The 18,360-nt window shown below is 47.9% G+C and overlaps 1 protein-coding gene across 1 annotated transcript in view; it reads right to left on the minus strand.

Annotated features, from left to right (window-relative positions):
- LOC135901076 (isovaleryl-CoA dehydrogenase, mitochondrial) overlaps positions 1-18,360 on the minus strand; it is an 88,327-nt gene that overhangs the window by 46,068 nt on the left and 23,899 nt on the right. The window contains exons 3-4 of the mRNA XM_065430750.1: positions 17,824-17,875; positions 7,509-7,678 (exon numbers count right to left, since the gene is read on the minus strand). Of these exons, the coding sequence (XP_065286822.1) occupies positions 7,509-7,678; positions 17,824-17,875 (222 nt within the window). The remainder of the gene's footprint in view (positions 1-7,508; positions 7,679-17,823; positions 17,876-18,360) is intronic.

Here is an 18,360-nt window from a genome sequence, read left to right on the forward strand (position 1 = left end):
TTTCAAATGCATGAGAACGATACTGGTGGCTGACACAAGTATGCTCATGATTGGTGCTTAGATGTTTTGGGTTTGCATTGAGTAAGCCTTTGTTTAGTTTGCATTGAGTTGCATGAGTACAGTTATTTCAGTTGCCACACCAAGCCATACGATGGCGCAGTTTTTTCTATTCATGCTGTAAATATTATAGAATAAACAAATCCATAAACACCACTGCTGTTTGTCGAGTGGGAACCAACAGCTGGAATAGTTTGCAACATCCATTTTCTCACAATATTACCTAGAGAGAAAACTGGCGCTGCGACGCTGTTGTATGCATGGGTATGCAGAAATATGATGGCTCCTGATGAGCATCATTCTTAAAAGCCAGGACAATTTGAAAGCACGCCTGACTAGCACCATTCTGTCTGGCACGATGGTTCATTTTCTATTAAATCAGCACGTCAAAAGCAATTTTTACTTTATTATCACAAAACAATGTGTTTTATTCGATCATGAGGTCTTGTGCTTGGATGTGCAATTACCGTATTTACTCGAATCTAACGCACACTTTTTTCCGATAAAACGGGTCCAGAAATTGTGTACGTGTTAGAATCGAGTACAACCCTAAATCTGCGTTACCATATCGGTATCGGCATTTCAAAATGGCCACCTCGTACGCGCTTCGAGCCTAGCTGCCGTAGCTTTCGCCACGTGCTGTAGTACATGTGCTTAGGCAATGCTTTCTTTGGCCAAGGTTAGTGCACCGTCCGTCTTCCCGTTTTCTGCGTTTGCTCTATCAGCATGGAAGTGCTGACTGCAAAGACATGCCGAGTTCATCACGATGCCATAATTAAAAGGAAAGCGATCACGTGTGCGGAGATGGACGGACATCGGGCCACATCACGGACGTTTGGAGTTCCCGAAACTTGCGTGCAGGACTGGTGCAAACAGGAGATGCGTTCTACACCAGCGGCTGCTATGTACAGCATGGCCGCGTAGCCCCTATCTTGAAAGCGATTTGCGGCAGAGACAACATTCTACGCATCTAGGCGCACCGCGCTAAGTTCTTGTCGCTTAGTTCCCATCGAAGCGAAAGGCCACACAAAGGTCAATTCGCATGCTTCTGCTACCGTACTTCTTCACTCCGGCATTTTGATAAAGAGTTTCCACGGTCATTGAGTCAGATGTGTTCATGTTTACTTGTGTGCGCGTGACACCATGCTTGTTAATTTAGTTAGTAAGAGAATGTTTAAAAGTTTATACAGCCGACAAAACTACTATCCTTACTTTTCGCATAGCTGTCTACTAATTTGCTATCGTAATCAATACTTCGCCTTTCAGGCAACACTGACTTTTTTTTTTATTTATTGCAACTTTAATGCATTGGGAGTAAATCTGTGTTTTCCAAATGAGATAAAGTTGTATTTCTGTAAGAAAGAATGGGATGCACGGTACTGTAAAGGACTTTTCATTCTTTAGGTCATGAAAAATGGGTGCGCGTTACAATCGAGGGCGCGTTATAATCGAGTAAGTACGGTATATGAAACATAACAAGTATCTGCAGTCCACTAAAGTTGGAGGACAGACCACAAGGTACAGGCTTGCATTGCGACAGTTTGTTGTCTGTTCTTGCTTTTCTTTGCTTGATTATGCATTGCAGGCGAGTAAACTTCACTGCAAGATGCAACACAGCTAAATGAAAACCTTTGATGAAGATTTTATTTTAAGAATGCATTATCTGTGCAGCCAAATATGCACGATTTAGGCGAAGCCTCGATCAACACCAGCCAACACAAGCCTCATACACCCATGTATACCGTCATTGCCATGATGGCACAGCACCCGTTAAGAAATTCCCATAGACAGCAGTGCCAGACTTCCCTCTAGGTAATATTGTTACGAAAGGATGAAGGAAGAGAGAGGAAGAAGAAGATCGGAGACGCTGGCTGCTGCGTGTTGGTGGTCAGCCACTTTGTCTACGCTGACTCATCCTGTATATATATTGTAAGTACTTATATACTCCTAACATCCCCGTAACATATTGGTGAGAGGTGTGGGGTACAACGGCTGTAAACGGAGTTCCGCAGTGGACGTCGCATCACCATCCACACCATGAATGACGGTGAGCAGGCGGGATCAACGTGGTTGCCGCCTACAGCGTCACCGTCGCCGGCTACGTTGCTGTCACCTTCGGTTGTCATTGTGCAACCCAAGGATCCTGGAACTTTCTAGGGGACCGATAGCGCTGACGTTGAAGAGTGGGTGGCCATGTATGAACGCATGAGTGGAATCAACAGATGGCACCCTACGCTTATACTAGCTAACGTGTTGTTCTACATAAGAGGAGCTAACTAGCTGGGACCAATGCAAAGATAAATTGACAGAGTTGTTTGGCAAACGAGCCGGCCGTAAAATTGCCGCAAAGCAGGAACTGGCCTCCCGTGCCCAATCCCCCATGGAGTCCAATGTTTCGTAGATCAAGGACGTGCTGGCACTTTGTCGTAAAGCCGATCATGACATGCCAGAATCTGAGAAGGTTGGACACGTGCTTAAGGGCATTGCCGATTACGCGTTTAATCTGCTCCTGTGCTAGAGCTGCTCTACAGTTGACGCAATCATTAAAGAGTGCCGACAATTCGAGCGGGCCAAAAGCCGGCGCATCTTGCAAGCATTCGCCAGACTTCCCAATACTGCCGCAACGTCTACATGTGAAGATCAACCTGCACAGCAGCATGCATCGCCATCAGACGACGTGGTGCGAATCGTTCAACGTGAACTGGATGCGATGGCGCTCGCAGCTTTGTGTTCGCGTAGCCCTGATGCTACCACTTCTTCCGTTCCTCTCATACAAGCCTTCGTTCGCCAGGAACTTGAAAACATTGGTTTACATTCTGTATGTGCTGTCGCCAATCCCAGAGCTAACGAACGCCCTTCTACTATTTTCACTCCACCCCGACGCTTCCCTTCGCGTTATTGCAGCCCGACTGAGTGGAGAACTGTGGACGACCAGCCGATCTGTTTCGCCTGTCGCCGCACTGGTCATGTCGCCCGTTACTGTCGCAACTCGTGGCCCTCCACACCTCTCACGCTGACCAACCTGAGCCGTTTTGATGCAAATGCCTGTAATGTTTCGCCGACCGCCGAGTCTAACAGCGCCGACAACTCTGCTAGGAGCACGTGGTACAGTCGCTCACCTTCGCCATGCGGACACCAGTCTCGTTCACCGCAAACACGTCGCTCATCTTCCCGTTTGCCACAGCCACGTCGCCTTCCGTTCCCTGTGGCTTTTGGCCGCACCCCTTCGGAAAACTAGGAAAGGCAGCCTTCGGAGATGGTGTTGCGCTGCCGACTACTGCAGCAGATCCTCTGTCTGTGCCCACAAGGAGAAGCTTAATTGACCTTAAAATAGACGGTGTACCTGTCCAAGCACTCGTCGACACTGGAGCCCACGTATCTGTGATGAATGCTAACCTACGTAGATGTTTGAAGAAAGTCCTCACCCCAGCAGCTGCCCGAGTGCTTCGTGTGGCCGACGGCGGCGTGCTGGTTGTACTTGGAATGTGTACTGCGCGCATAAGTATAGCCGGCCGCCTTACTTCTATTGTCTTTGCTGTGATCGACAAATGCCCTCACGACGTTATCCTTGGATTGGACTTTTTGTCCACCCATTCTGCTCTCATCGACTGCGCAACCAGCATTCTTCAATTAGAACTGCCTCAACTCACCGATGCTCCGAGTACCGCCTCACCGTGCTTGTGCGCGCTTCAAGATGTGCGTCTGTCACCTGAGGCAGTTACTTACATCACTTTGACCGCTCAGCCACATGTTCCTGATGGTGAATATGTGCTTCGTCCCATCATCGACGTGCTTTTGAACCGGAACGTTGCTCTTCTGTATACGTTGGTCACAGTTACTAATAACAATGTCACTCTACCGCTTCTGAATTTCAGCCTGTGCCCTCAAGTGCTTCTGGCCGGCATGTTCTTCGCCAGCGTTTCTAGTGATTGCGAATTTGACGTTGAGAGTCCGAATGCCGAGAGTGGCTTATTAACGCCAATCGCAGCTGACAGCACTGGTTCCTTAACGGATGACTTCGCGAAAATGATTGCACCAGACCTTACCACTGCATAGGCCACGGACATACGCCTCCTGCTTGAATCGTACAGTGACATCTTTGATTTCAATGACAGGCCTTTAGGCCAAACGTCTGTTGTCCACCACCGTATAAACACTGGAGATACAAATCCTATTCGTCGGCATCCCTATCATGTATCGCATGCTGAATGTCAAGTCATCCAATCAGAAGTGGACAAAATGCTCCGCAAAGGGGTCATAGAGCCATCCACCAGCCCTTGGGCTTCGCCTGTCGTCCTTGTGAAAAAGAAAGATGGTACCTGGCGTTCTTGCGTCAATTATCGCCACTTAAACAAGATCACGCGAAAAGACGTCTACCCACTTCTATGCATCGATGACACCTTGGACTGCTTGCATGGTTAGCTAAATACTTCTCGTCCATCGATCTTCGATCCGGCTATTGGCAGATTTCTGTTGATGAAATGGACCGCGAGAAGACTGCCTTCATCACGCCAGATGATTTATATCAGTTCAAAGTCATGCGCTTTGGCCTATGCAATACTCCTGCGACATTTGAACGTATGATGGACTCTTCTGCGGGGCTACAAATGGACCACCTGTCTTTGTTACCTTGACGACGTTATTGTTTTTTCTCCAATGTTAAGCAGCCACCCTACTCGACTCGCTGCAATTCTTGCGGTCTTCCGAAAAGCCGGCCTTCAACTGAACTCCATCAGTGTTAATTTGGTCGCCGTCAGATTACCATGTTGGGACACCTCGTTGACGCATCCAGTGTAAAACCAGATCCGGAAAAAGTTTGCACCGTACGCAGTTTCCCTGTGCCACATTCTGCTTCTGACGTGCGCTGCTTCGTTGGCCTGTGTTCTTACTTTCACCGTTTCGTCAAAAACTTCGCCGACATTGCTCGGCCTTTGACAGATCTTTTAAAGAGGAACACGGCGTTCTCATGGGGCCCAGAGCAGGCTCACGCATTCGCCGCTCTCATTGGGTTTCTGACCACCCCTCCCATCCTTGCCCACTTTGATCCGTCTGCACCTACCAAAGTCCACATTGACGCAAGCGGCTATGGCATCGGCACTGTTCTTGCCCAACACCAGAATGGTACCGAGTGCATGATCGCTTACGCCAGGTGCCCGCTGTCACCTACCGAGAGAAATTACTCTATCACCGAGCAGGAGTGCTTGGCTTCAGTTTGGTCTGTCGCCAAGTTCCGGCCATATTTGTACGGCCACACGTTTTCGATCATCACAGACCCCCACACATTCTGCTGGCTATCTTCCCTACGAGACCCGACTGGACGGCTTGGTTACTGGGCTTTGCGGCTCCAGGAATTTTCATTTAGCATCCATTAAAAGACTGGACGCCTCCACAAGGACGCTGACTGCCTATCGCGTCACCCCATGGATCCTCCCGATTTCGTTGCACATGATCCGGCGACCTGCGTGATGGCTTTGACTGACATGACCGACATGCATGCTGAACAACATCGCGATGCATCCTTACAGTCCATGATCGCCGAAGTGCAATCTGGCAGCAACGACGGCACGTGCCCCATGTTCGTGCTGCAAGACGGCATCCTCTACCGCTGCAATATCAACCCTGACGGCCCCGAGTTGCTCGTTGTCCTTCCTCATCACCTGCGATCCATCGTTCTCGAACAACTTCACGATGCACCGACAGCGGGACACCTTGGAGTTATGCGTACATACAACTGCGTACGAGGCCAGTTCTTCTGGCCGGGTCTCTACCGCTCTGTGCGTCGTTATGTCGCAACTTGCGAATTGTGTCAGCGCCAGAAGAAACCTCCCCTAGCACCTGTCGGATGACTCCACCCCATTGAAGTTCCCTCTGAACCGTTCTTTCGTGTAGGCCTTGACCTGCTTGGCCCTTTTCCGACAACAAGTAGAGGGAACAAGTGGATCGCCGTCGCTACTGATTACGCGACACGCTACTCAATAACACAGGCGTTGCCGACTAGTTGCGCAACTGACGTCGCTGATTTTCTCCTCCACGACGTCATTCTCCACCACGGTGCACCTCAACAGTTACTTACAGACCGTGGCCGCTCGTTCTTATCTCGAGTTGTCGATGACCTCCTCCGCTCTTGTGCCACTGAGCACAAGCTGTCCACCGCCTACCACCCACAAACGAACGGTCTTATGGAGCGTCTCAACCGAACAATCACATAGATGCTGTCAATGTACGTCTCCAACGATCACCGCGACTGGGACGCCATGCTCACATACGTGACATTCACGTATAGCTCGTCCCGACGTGACATGGCAGGATATTCACCCTTCTATCTCTTGTATGGTCGCAACCCCACACTGCCGTTTGACACCATCCTCCTTTCTGTGCCAAGTGTTGCAACTGAGTACGCTCATGAAGTCATCGATCGCGCTCACATGGCACGTCAAGTCGCCCGATCTCGTCTACTAGCCTCGCAGCATATACAAAAAGAGCGTTACGACCGCTGCCATTGCAATGTTAAGTTCGCACCAGGTGCTTGGGTGCTGCTCTAGTCACCATGTCGTCAGGTTGGCCTCTCCCAGAAGCTTCTGTCTCAGTACATGGGGCCTTATGAAGTCCTCCGCCAAGTTAACGACGTAAACTACGAGGGGAGTATGGTAGCGCGATTCAAAGACGGGACAAGAGAAGACACAAAGGGACACACACAGCGCTGTGTGTGTCCCTTTGTGTCTTCTCTTGTCCCGTCTTTGAATCGCGCTACCATACTCCCCTTGAAGATGCATTACCAACAAGCCCACATTGCAACCCTCGTAAACTACGAGATTTCGCCGCTACACTTTGATGCATCCTCAAGTCAGACGCCTGTTGACATCGTGCATGTTTCGCGGCTGTAGCCATACTTCGCTCGCAATTCTTCGCGTGCCATGTGCCATGACGGCGCTTCGCCACTCAGGGGTCCTGCTACGGAAGGATGAAGGAAGAGAGAGGAAGATGGGAGACACTAGCTGCTGCGTGTTGTTGGTGGTCAGCCATGTTGTCTACGCTGACTCATCCCGTATATATATTGTAAATACAGTCTTTATATACTCCTAACATCCCCGTAAATGGTCAATATTGCGGGAAATTAAATGATTTTCAACCACACAACACACCATAGATGATTATACATGCTGCACGTTTGCGCAGCCAAGGGTTTCTACTTTCTGTAGTTATTGCTGCATCAAAAGAAACACAGTGGTTCCTCCATGATCTCATGTAAACAGACATTGGATAGCTATTTCATTGAATGAGTTAAGACATCTCCAAATCACTCCATTCTACGCGATGGCAACACATTCAAGCAGCACCGCGTTGGCGCCACAAGCCACAAAGGAGGAAGGGCTCGCCCCACTATGGTTGCCAGACCTTTCCTCCTCACTTGATGAAAAGGTTTATATATTGTCACAGGGAATGATCCTGACCTTTGGAAGATACTTCTTTTTATGTTCCTCGGTGCCATTACGATAGATCTGATTGATGCACAGGTTGGAGTGGGCACCATAACTGAGTGCAATAGCAGCACAAGCACGGCTAAGTTCTTCATTGATGATGCAGTGGTCCAAGTAACCTGCACCAAGGCCACCATACTCCACTGCAATGAACAGAGGCAAAGATTATGAAGTGATAACCAGGTAAGTGGTGTGAAACAACTCATTCCTCCAGGCCATATACTGCCAGGACTTTGTATCACTTTAAAAGCAACTTCAGACCTCCCCGTGTAAACAGGTGTAACAAAAAAAGAAATCCACCTCCATTCCACCCTGTGAAAGTGCATGTACAGTGAAGCTCTTGCCAATATTAGACAAGCACAACCACAAGCAACGTACATCGCGGACGCACACACGTGCGCAGAAATGCAGCATACATCCTCATTCTTCTAGGCCCTCCGCCAAGCCTAAGTGCCTTATTGAACTAATTGAATTTTTCAAAGTAACTTGTGTCAGGAAATTCATAAAGTATGACTTACACACAAGCTGCAGACATGATATAGCGTTGGATTGTAATTCGAATATTCATGAGAAAACATAATTCATTTACGCAGAAACTCAAAGACAAGGCTATTTTCCAGCTGCTGTTGGAGGTCTGTATGAGTGGCTGCTGCTGCTAGGTGGAGGTACTGTTTTTGGACAGTGTTTGTCATAATGATGATTACAGCCACAGTACACATTGTGCAAAAGATGCAACAGGCAGAGTGCCCACACATCAAGGACAGGCACATTGTGTGCACATGTACATCATGCACGCATACACATGTGTGGAAGTGCAGCATACAACCTCATTCTTCTAGGCTCTCCACCAAGCACAAATGGCTTATTGAACTAATTGAATTCTCCAATGTAAATTGCATCAGAAACTTTGTAAAGTATGACTTACACAGAAGCTGTAGACATGATAGCTTTGAATTGTAATTTGAATATATGAAAAAACATAATTCTGTTACATGGAAACTCAAAGACAAAGCCCTTTTCCAGCTACAATTTGAGGTCTGTCTGAGTGGCCACGGATGCTAGGTGGTGGTACTGTTTTTGGGCAAGCACAAGCCCACCAAAAGTCCCGACCAACTTACAGCTTACAGCTTAGGCTTACAGCTTTGCTGCAAAATAGGAATTCTGCTTGGGCAGTGTTTTGGTCTTCCAAGTTGTAAGAAAAGAATGAGGTGTAGTGAAGCAGATGCGCCTCTGTGTATGTGCCGACTGAAGAGGAAGACGAAGGACCGTGCCGTGATTGCGAGCGAGCTCCAATCTACGGACAGCCCTTGCAGTTCCTTGAGATACCTAGCATTATTTCCACAACTTTGTGAACAACAATAAACCTTGTCGCATTTGGTGGAGGTTGCTGAGATCCTTCACCTCGTCCTGGAGCTCTGCACTCAAACCCTGCCAACAAGCTCACCCTGCACTATGCATGGTCCCGCCACCTCGTTGCCTGCACCACCAGCTGCCACTCATCTGCGCTGGCATCCCTCATCAACCCGACCCACCCGTTTTCAGTGGGACCGGAGAACACGACGTGGAAGACTGGCTGTCATCTTACGAACGTGTAAGTGCCCATAACAAATGGGATGACCAGTCTAAGCTGACCCACGTAACTTTCTACCTCGCCGACGCAGCCAAACTTTGGTTCTTTAACCACGAATCCGATTTTACAAGCTGGTTCACGTTTAAAACTAGACTTTTTTTGCCAAAGTGTTTGATCGCCCAGCTGTGCATAAGCTATGCGCTGAACAGTGTCTGCACCAGCACGCACAGCAGCCTGGAGAGACATTCTCCAGCTACATCGAGAATGTTCGCGATTTGTGCAAGTGGGTAAATCCAAGCATGTCAGAGGATGACAAGATCAAGCATATCCTCAAGGGCATTGAGGATAGCGCATTCCAGATGTTGCTGGCCAAAAGCCCAACTAGCGTATCCGTCCTCATTAACCTCTGCCAGAGCTTTGACGAGCTGCGCCGCCAACATTCCACCACCCGCCAGAACATTCAGCATGCCGATTCCGTCTCTAGCATCGCAGTTTCTACCGACGTGACCAATTCGACCCTCCCGCAACATATCAAAGATTTTATTCGTGAAGAGGTGGCCAGGCAGCTCTCGCTAGTGCCTCACAGCGACGCACCTACGGCAGCTTTGCCTCTAACGCTGCAGCAAGCCATCCAGACTCAGATATCTGAAGCACTTCCTACAGCTCCTACAACCCCCCCACCCAATTCTATGAGTGTGCCGCTGTCCCAAACCAACTTTGCCACTCACCCTACGTCGCTGCCGCTCAATTATGCAGCCGTGGTTGCATGGCCACCTGCGCCGACAGCTTCCTTTTCATAGCCCATGCACGCGGCTTCATTTCCAGTTGCCCGACTGTCACCACAATTTTTTCGTCTTATCGTGACGTGGTGCACTCAAGACAACAGGCCTATCTGCTTCGCAGGCGGCATTGCTGGCCATGTGGCGTGCTTATGTCGCCGCCGCGCCCCAACTACATGCACCACCTTTGACACGGCCAGCTACGCACCACAATACACCGCCACGCCTCCATTTTCACCGCATCGTCTTGACAGTGATCACCGGTCGGAAACTCAGCGTTCCCCTTCCCCCCGGTGGCATTCGATTTCGCCCCTGCGTTGTCGAGATGCCACTGAAGAGGGAAACTGACTGGTGCAGTTCGTGAGGCAAGAACTGCAAATACATCAACGTTCTCAAGACCTCAATCTTCGCCGCAAAATGTTATTACCGTTTTTGTAGAGGGAGTACCCGCAGTGGCACTAGTCGATACTGGAGCAGCCGTTTCCGTCATTCACGAGAACCTTCGTCACAAGCTACGAAAAGCGATTACAACTCGCTCTGGCCTGGTGCTCGCCACTGCCAGCGCACAGCGAATTCACCCTTCAGCTGTATGCACGGCCTGTGTCATCATCGACGACATTCTGTATATAATCGAATGTTTTGTGCTACCATCGTGCTCTCACGACCTCATCCTTGGTTGGGATTTCCTGTCACGTCATCATGCTGTCATTGACTGTTCAAGTGCAGAAATTTCGCTTTTACCACTATGTGAATCACTGCTGACCAGCTCTCATCACTTTGCCAACAAACTCACTGTTGAGGCTGACACAACCATACCCCCTGAGTCGTCGATGGCTGTTGTCCTGTCGTCTGGTGCCGCATCCGACGCCACTGTAGTGTTCACGCCGTCCGATGTGTTTGCTCAGTGCAAGGGCATTGTTCTTGCATTTGCCGTACTCACTATAACGTCTGGGTCAACTGTGATGCTGGTCACCACCTACTACCAGTACCCGATCAGCCTACTGCATGGAGAAACCGTAGGATACTTCCAGGCGGACGACTACGTTGACGATCTCGATGTTCCTACCGGCTCCCTCCGTTACGTTGATGCCATCGCTTCGGTCTCAGACTTACCACCTTCAGTGGGTTTTTGACAACGCCATCGACTCTGCTCTTTCCCCATCTCATCGCCACCAACCTCTCGCTCTCTTTCACAAGTTTCACTCTTCTTTCAAATGTCATCAGACGTCATTGGGCGGTGCCACCGGTATTTCTCACACCATCGACACCGGTTCCCACTCCCCCTTGCGACAATGCCCGTATCGTGTCTCCACCGAAGAGCGCCGAATCATCACGGAGCAAGTGGACGACATGCTCAAACGTACAGTCATCCAACCCTCTCAAAGTCCTTCGTCTTCACCTGTCGTATTAATAAGAAAAAAAGATGGCTCCATTAGCTTTTGTGGCGACTACACATGCCTAAACAAGATAACGAGAAAAGACGTTTATCCACTGCCTTGGATCGATAACGCTCTAGACTGTTTACAAGGCGCAGAATATTTCAGTTCCTTGGATCTATGCTCCGGGTACTGGCAAGTTCCAATGGACGAACCTAACCGTCCAAAAACTGCATTCGTTACACCCGATGGCCTCTACGAGTTTAACATAATGCCCTTCGGGTTGTGCAACGTGCCTGCTACTTTTTAGCGTATGATCGACACCATCCTTCGCGGCCACAAATGGAAGACCTGTTTATGTTACCTCAACGACATCGTCATCTTCTCAACTAATTTTCCGACACACCTCGCTCGCCTGCATGACATTCTGACCTGCGCATCTGCCGGCCTACAGCTTAACCTCAAAAAGTGCCGTTTTGCTGCGAGCATGCTAACCATCATGGGTCACATTATCTCAAAAGACGGAGTCCTCCCGGACCCAGACAAGCTCCGCGCCGTTGCAGACTTCCCAAAGCCTACGTCTATCAAAACCCTGAGAAGTTTTGTTGGCTTATGTTCCTATTTTCATCACTTCGTACGCAATTTCACATCCATCATGGTGCCCTTGACAAGTTTACTTTCCGCCAGTAATGGCATAGCAGCGTGGTCCCCCGAATGTAATGCAGCATTTCAGCAGTTGCACCACTTGTTGACCTCACCACCGATTCTTCGCCACTACGACCCTGATGCTCCCACGGAAGTTCATACTGATGCCAGCGGAGTTGGCCTTGGCGCAGTCTTAGCACAACGGAAAGCTGGCTATGATGAATACGTCGTCGCTTATGCGAGCCGTACTCTAAAGAAAGCAGAAATAAATTACTCCGTCACAAAAAAGGTGTGCCTAGCGATCATCTGGGCACTAAGCAAGTTTCACCCATACCTTTACGGCTGTTCTTTCGCCGTGGTTACTGACCACCATGCCCTTTGTTGGCTTTCTTCCTTCAAAGCCCCGTTGGGACGCTTGGGACGCAAGCACTCTGACGCTGATACGCTCTCTCGCGCCCCACTGACTCCTGATTTGGTGTCTTTGTCAGCTTCCTCATCCACCCTGTCACCGTTAACCATCACTGATATGCTCACAGAGCAGCGCAAGGACCCAACACTTGTAATGTTACTTGACTACCTTGCCGCTCCGTCTGATGTACCTTCGACATAAGCACTGCATCGCCAAGCAACCTACCTTTCAGTAGTACTACATGCCTGACGGTCAGAAATGGCTCCTTGCTATAGACCAGAACACGCTAGTCTCGCACCCAGACTAACCGAACGCATACTCTCGCACCCGGGTTGCCCGGTCGACCGGCGCCGTTTTGTACTGGGCTGCCAAAGTGTGTTCGCCGGCGACCAGTAGACATGGCAAGCGCCAGCTCTAGGGCTCTAAAGTGCGGAAATGTGCCCGTTCAACACGGATCCAAAGTAGAAGAAGTCATCTGGGCATCACTGCGTCGTGTTTGGATGCCAAAACAACCAGCGGAAAAGGAGCAGGTTGCTTATCGCTGTTTGCGAAGAGCACAACACACGTAGGGAATCGTGCCGGTGCGGTGTTTTCAGCCTGCGCCGATTTCCATCCGCAACGAAGAATGCCAAGCTGCGCCACCGGTGGATAGCTGCAGTGAATAGGAAGAACTACCAACCCAGTGAAAATGCACGAGTGAGTATTCGATCTGCGTATATTTTGGTGCCACGTTCAACTTTGCGCCCTACAAACGTAATACGTGTAACACGCAGGTTTGCTCCGAGGACTTTCTGGGCAACAAGCCTACAGAGCAGAATCCCGCGCCGGTGCTTCGCCTTGGCTATAACAAAAAGGCAAGCCTTTTCGTGTTTTCATTCAGGCAGAGCTCCCGACGCTTAAGCGGAACAGTTGAGTTTGCGGTTAGCGATACTTGCAGCTGGTGCACGGAATGACCATTAAGCGTGAACGACAAGTTGTAGGCCTTGCTGGTGAGCGTTATTGCTAATGAAAGTAAACCGAAGTCTGCTCGTCACATAGCATGCGTCCACAAAAACGTAAACGACGACTACTCGTCGCCGAAGGTGTTCTTGCAGCGCACCTAGCTTTACGAGCTGGTGTTGCAGGTGTCATTCGTAACGAATTCATTTGAGCCTCCTGAGCTCTAAACTGCGTGCGGGCTGTTATGCGGGGCAAAGCGCAAAATATTTCCGTTCAAATGGCGAGGAAAATAAGGTGCTTAATTATTCTTGTATTTTGTTACAAAATTTTGATCGTTCTCACTAGTTTTTTTTTACTGTTTTCTTTTCTAAGGGAGCGCCAACAATCCGATGGCCTCGCACAAGCGAAACAGGTCTGGTACCAGGTAGCTGCAGTTGGTGGGGCTAATTTCTAGGAATGCAGGTGCAGTTGTTGTCTTGTACCAAAGGGGTCCTGATGATGCAGCTTTAAGTAGGGATGGTAATTTTACGTGCCCTGTTATGGTTTGTGCAACTGTACAACACCTGCATCTGTCATGCTCGCCCTGTTATACGGGCTTTGACTGCACATGTAGTTGAACATTATAACTACTGTAGTAACTCATTTTCCAATGAGTGCAGGTTTAGCATCATATGCTGCTTGTTCGAGTGCTGTAGGCTTTTGTTCTGAATGTTGTACTCTTAAGTGGTTGCACGATACAATTGGCCTGGTGTATTTTCTATTTCATTTTGAGAGGACTTTATATCTTCGCAACAGTGATGGCATGGGAAAGAACTACAGCCCTTCTTACTATAACATCTATTTTGTTTTCAATGTGCAGGTGGTGAAGGGCAGGCGTCTGCTAACCAGGCAGTCAAACGACCTCGCCAGTTGGTTGCCAAACGCGGCCAACCCAGTAGAGACCATGACAAACAAGACCAAACTGAAAATGCAGATGACAGTGTTCTGCGTGCTTTAATAATATATGGCACCAACACAGTGCTGTAAATTCCTTCACAGGTTACGTGCCAAAAAACTCACACGTGTTCTAGCATATACCGCGCGGTTTGTACAAACGTAATAGCGTACCTACCCGATGCATTCGCTTCTGCAGTCTGCACAGCACTCAGTGTGGCCATTGCGGACTTGCATGAGGTCTTGAAGTTTGATTGAATCCAGACAGCGAAAATGACAGGTTAGAAAAAACGCGAAACACGCCTTCCGCCCAGCTAAAAAGCCCAAGTTTCGCTTTCGCGCCGGGTCGCATCTCCCGGCGTGGCAGCCCAGGCCTGCTACTTCGCGGCGCTTGGGATAGATGGCGCGACCGGCGCTCATCAATATGGCGGCGCCCTTTGAATTCACGGTGTTCTGGTGTATAGCTCGTCATATGCATTCTGACATCTGCGCATCTTTTCACGCTGATCCTCTAAGCGCTCATGTCGGCGTCCTCAAAACTTACACAAGGTTGCAAGAGCACTATTATTGGCAAGGCAAGTACAAGTTTGTGCAAAAGTACATTCAGCCTTGTACTACATGCCAACAAGGCAAGACACCTACCCAGCGTGTCACAGGACCGTTGCAGCCGCTACCAAGCCTGTCTCGCCCGTTCAACCGTGTCAACATCTACCTCTACAGCCCGCTTCCATGCAGCGGGTGTGGAAATCAGTGGTTTATTGTCGGCGTAGATCAACTTACTCGCTACGCTGAGACTGCAGCTCTGCCAGCAGCGACCGCCCATGACGTTGGTTTTTTTCATCCTTCACAATTTTGTTCTTCGCCACGGTGCTCCCCGAGAACTACTGAGTGATAGGGGCCATGTCTTCCTGTCAGAGGGCATCCAAGCTCTCCTCGCCGTAAATCACCGTAAATCGCCATAATTCACCGTAAATCGACCGCGTACCATCCCCAAACCAACGGTCTGACCGAGCAGTTCAATCGCACACTCGGTGACATGTTGCGGATGTATATTTCATCCGACCACTCCAACTGGGGCACCGTACTCCCCTTTGTTACGTTCGCATACAACACCGCGATGCAAGCGACCACCGGCTTTTCCCCCTTTTTCCTTGTGTATGGCCGTGAGCCTTCGTGCCCATTGGACACCATACTGCCATACCAACCTGACGCTACAGAGTATACTCTGCTTTCTGAAGTCGCCAAATATGCTGAAGATTGCCGTCAGCTGGCACATGCCCTGACTAGTGAGACTCAAAAACATCAAAAGACAAGACATGACTGTACTCATCAACCACTGCACTACTTTGCTCCTGGTTCGCTTGTGTGGCTTTGGATACCAGCCCACATTCCTGGTCTTTCTTCCAAACTCCTGAAGCGTTATCCCGGTCCATACCGTATCATTGAGACCACTTCCCCGGTCAACTACATCGTCGAGCCGCTCACAGTGTCGCCAGACCTGCGTCGTTGTGGGCGAGAGACAGTACATGTCAACCGCCTGAAACCATATTACGACCTGCTCATCTTCTCTGCGCCCTGAGTCGCCAGGATGGCTACGCTTCGCTCCCGGGGCATTGTAATGAAGCAGACGCACCCCTGTATGTGCCGAGTGCAGAGGAAGACGAAGGACCGTGCCATGATCGCGAGCGAACTTCGTTATACAGACAGCCCTTGCAGTGCCTTGAGATACCTAGCATTAATTCCACAATGTTGTGAACGACAATAAACCTCGTCGCAGAGGAAATATATACATTCATTGTTTTTTTTAACAGTAAGCCTCAACCAGAGCCTAGTCAGTGAAATGTTACAAGACAACTAAGGCTTAGTGTGATCTCATGAATTGTGCACATGAAACATGGAGTAACATCTGCTATTTCCGAGGCAAATTTCAAATGATGAATAGCTTGAAGAGCATAGTTTCACACTGGTGTCACATGGGCACTTTAAATCACAGTCGAGCCCGAACACGATCAATTCTGACTAAAAGTGCCAGCGTGACTATCATATTACCTTTAAGTTAACACCGGCAATGTCTATGAAGTGACAGACACTTGTTCTGAGTTGACAAACTGCTGTCAGAAACATATAGGCAACAAACATTGTACAGTGAAGTTGACTTTCTAGTGCTAAACATGATTATTCCTGAACTAAGCACTTAAATGTTCAAAAATATGCTGTATCATACATGCACTAATAGTCACAAATATTTAACTATTGTAAATATTGAAATTTTCCAAATTTTCTCAGCTTTTTTTCAATGCTCAAAAGGCTAACTTTAAATGTGCTCTTTACTAAAATGTGCACTTTGACTAGCTTTTCATTAAGTACATTTGCTGCAAACGAGCGAATTTCTGTACCGATCAGAATGGTAATAGAAGTGTGAACTTCGAAGCCTATGACAACTATAGCCAAAGAGAAACAAAGACTAGATAATCAACAGGAACAATCAAACAGCCTGCATTGTAAACATTCTGTGTTACAGTGGACTTGGCAAGTGAGCAGGCAAGATATTAAGGTATGATCCCACTCTTTAAACACCAAGGTTCTTCCAAAATGACATCTCTTATTTTTATTTTAATGATAATCCATGCACTCTATCAATTGCAAGAAGAATTATTATTCTACCTTGTGCCGTACAAAAGTTGCATTATAGTTTGTAGCCTTCACTGTGCTGTGTGAAACCAAAAGTTCAAGGTATCAGTTTTGCATTTCATAAATTTGATTGTTTTACATTAGTGAAATGTCAATTTACTATTATTTTTTGCTCACATCAATAATATATCTTCACACGCACAATATTCTGGTATAAATTAGATCTAAATTCTCAGAAGGAGCACACAACAACCTTACGCGTTTGCCTACATGCATTCTGTCTAGTACCGATGTTAGTTTGAGCAGTGCCTTGCTTTTTTCACTATGCATTTTTTTTATTCACTTTAAAAGTAAAATCACTTTTGTCCAGAAACCTGACAACACAGTTCTTGAATGGCTTGAGACAACTGTGGCAAGACCACAAAAAACAATGCACAGACAACATTAATTTAGCACTTCAGCGCAACAGAAACATAACGAGAGTTCGAATAAAGTACAAATTTGTGGCCTTTTGAAAGAGGATGAACCAATTGGGCTTGGAAAAATTTTATCCAAGTTACAAAGATGCAAAATGGTGAACTTCAGCTAGAGTACAGATACCAGTAATACTACAGTTAAGATTTTTTTTCAAGTCCTGATGACTTCATTATTTTAAGTATATGTCATTTGTATACTCGTACTACTGTTGCTCACTATGCTCTTGGGCTAAGCACAAAGCCATACATTATTTTGCATTTAGCTCCAATGTAATTCAAACTGTGCTTAGTCATGTACTGGCAGAACTGCAAAACTTTCCTGAATACAAACTTGAAATGAATAAAATATTTTTCACAACCTCAAGAAATACATCACACCACATTCTTTTGCAAATGCGTGCATTCATGAATGAATATATGCATACATTTGATTATGTTGAGTTCAAGCAAGTGTTTAGAAAGTTACATTGAGAAAACTCTGTAGCTTAAAAACGCATAGCCAGAGAAGCGCTACGGCATGTAAAACATACCTGGGACGGTCACACCCATGAAACCCATGTCACCAAGCTTTTTCCAAAATTCCTGAAATTATAGAGAGGCACTGATCAACTACCCATAGTTGCATAAAATAGGTGAGTAAAATGGCCACAGCTTCAGCTCTCACATGTATTCAAGTTACAGCCACGCTACGAGCATACCTAGCCAAATGGCCGCAGACCAGACTAAAGATACCCTACAATATAAATTGTGCAAGTACGTAATCTTCATTTAATGTTTATGAAGTATGGTTTCCATGTGCTTTAAGGCAGGTTACAAGACAAGAGCTAACCTTAAAGGGCCCCTCACCAGGCTCCACAGCAAAATTTGTTTATATGCTGGAAGTTGTTACATGTCCTCTAGGGAGCGTTCTGCCGAAAAAATTTTTCAAATAAGCTCATTAATAGCCGAGAGTGAAATGTTTCAGTACTGCGAACCCATAATTTCAGGAGGCGAGATCTATTGTCAAGCGAGACACTCTCTCCACTTGCCCTGTCTAGCCACCACAAGCGAAATTCCTTCCCTGCGTT

The sequence above is a fragment of the Dermacentor albipictus genome, chromosome 1 (assembly GCF_038994185.2).
Source record: "Dermacentor albipictus isolate Rhodes 1998 colony chromosome 1, USDA_Dalb.pri_finalv2, whole genome shotgun sequence".
Taxonomy (NCBI): Eukaryota; Metazoa; Arthropoda; class Arachnida; order Ixodida; family Ixodidae; genus Dermacentor; species Dermacentor albipictus.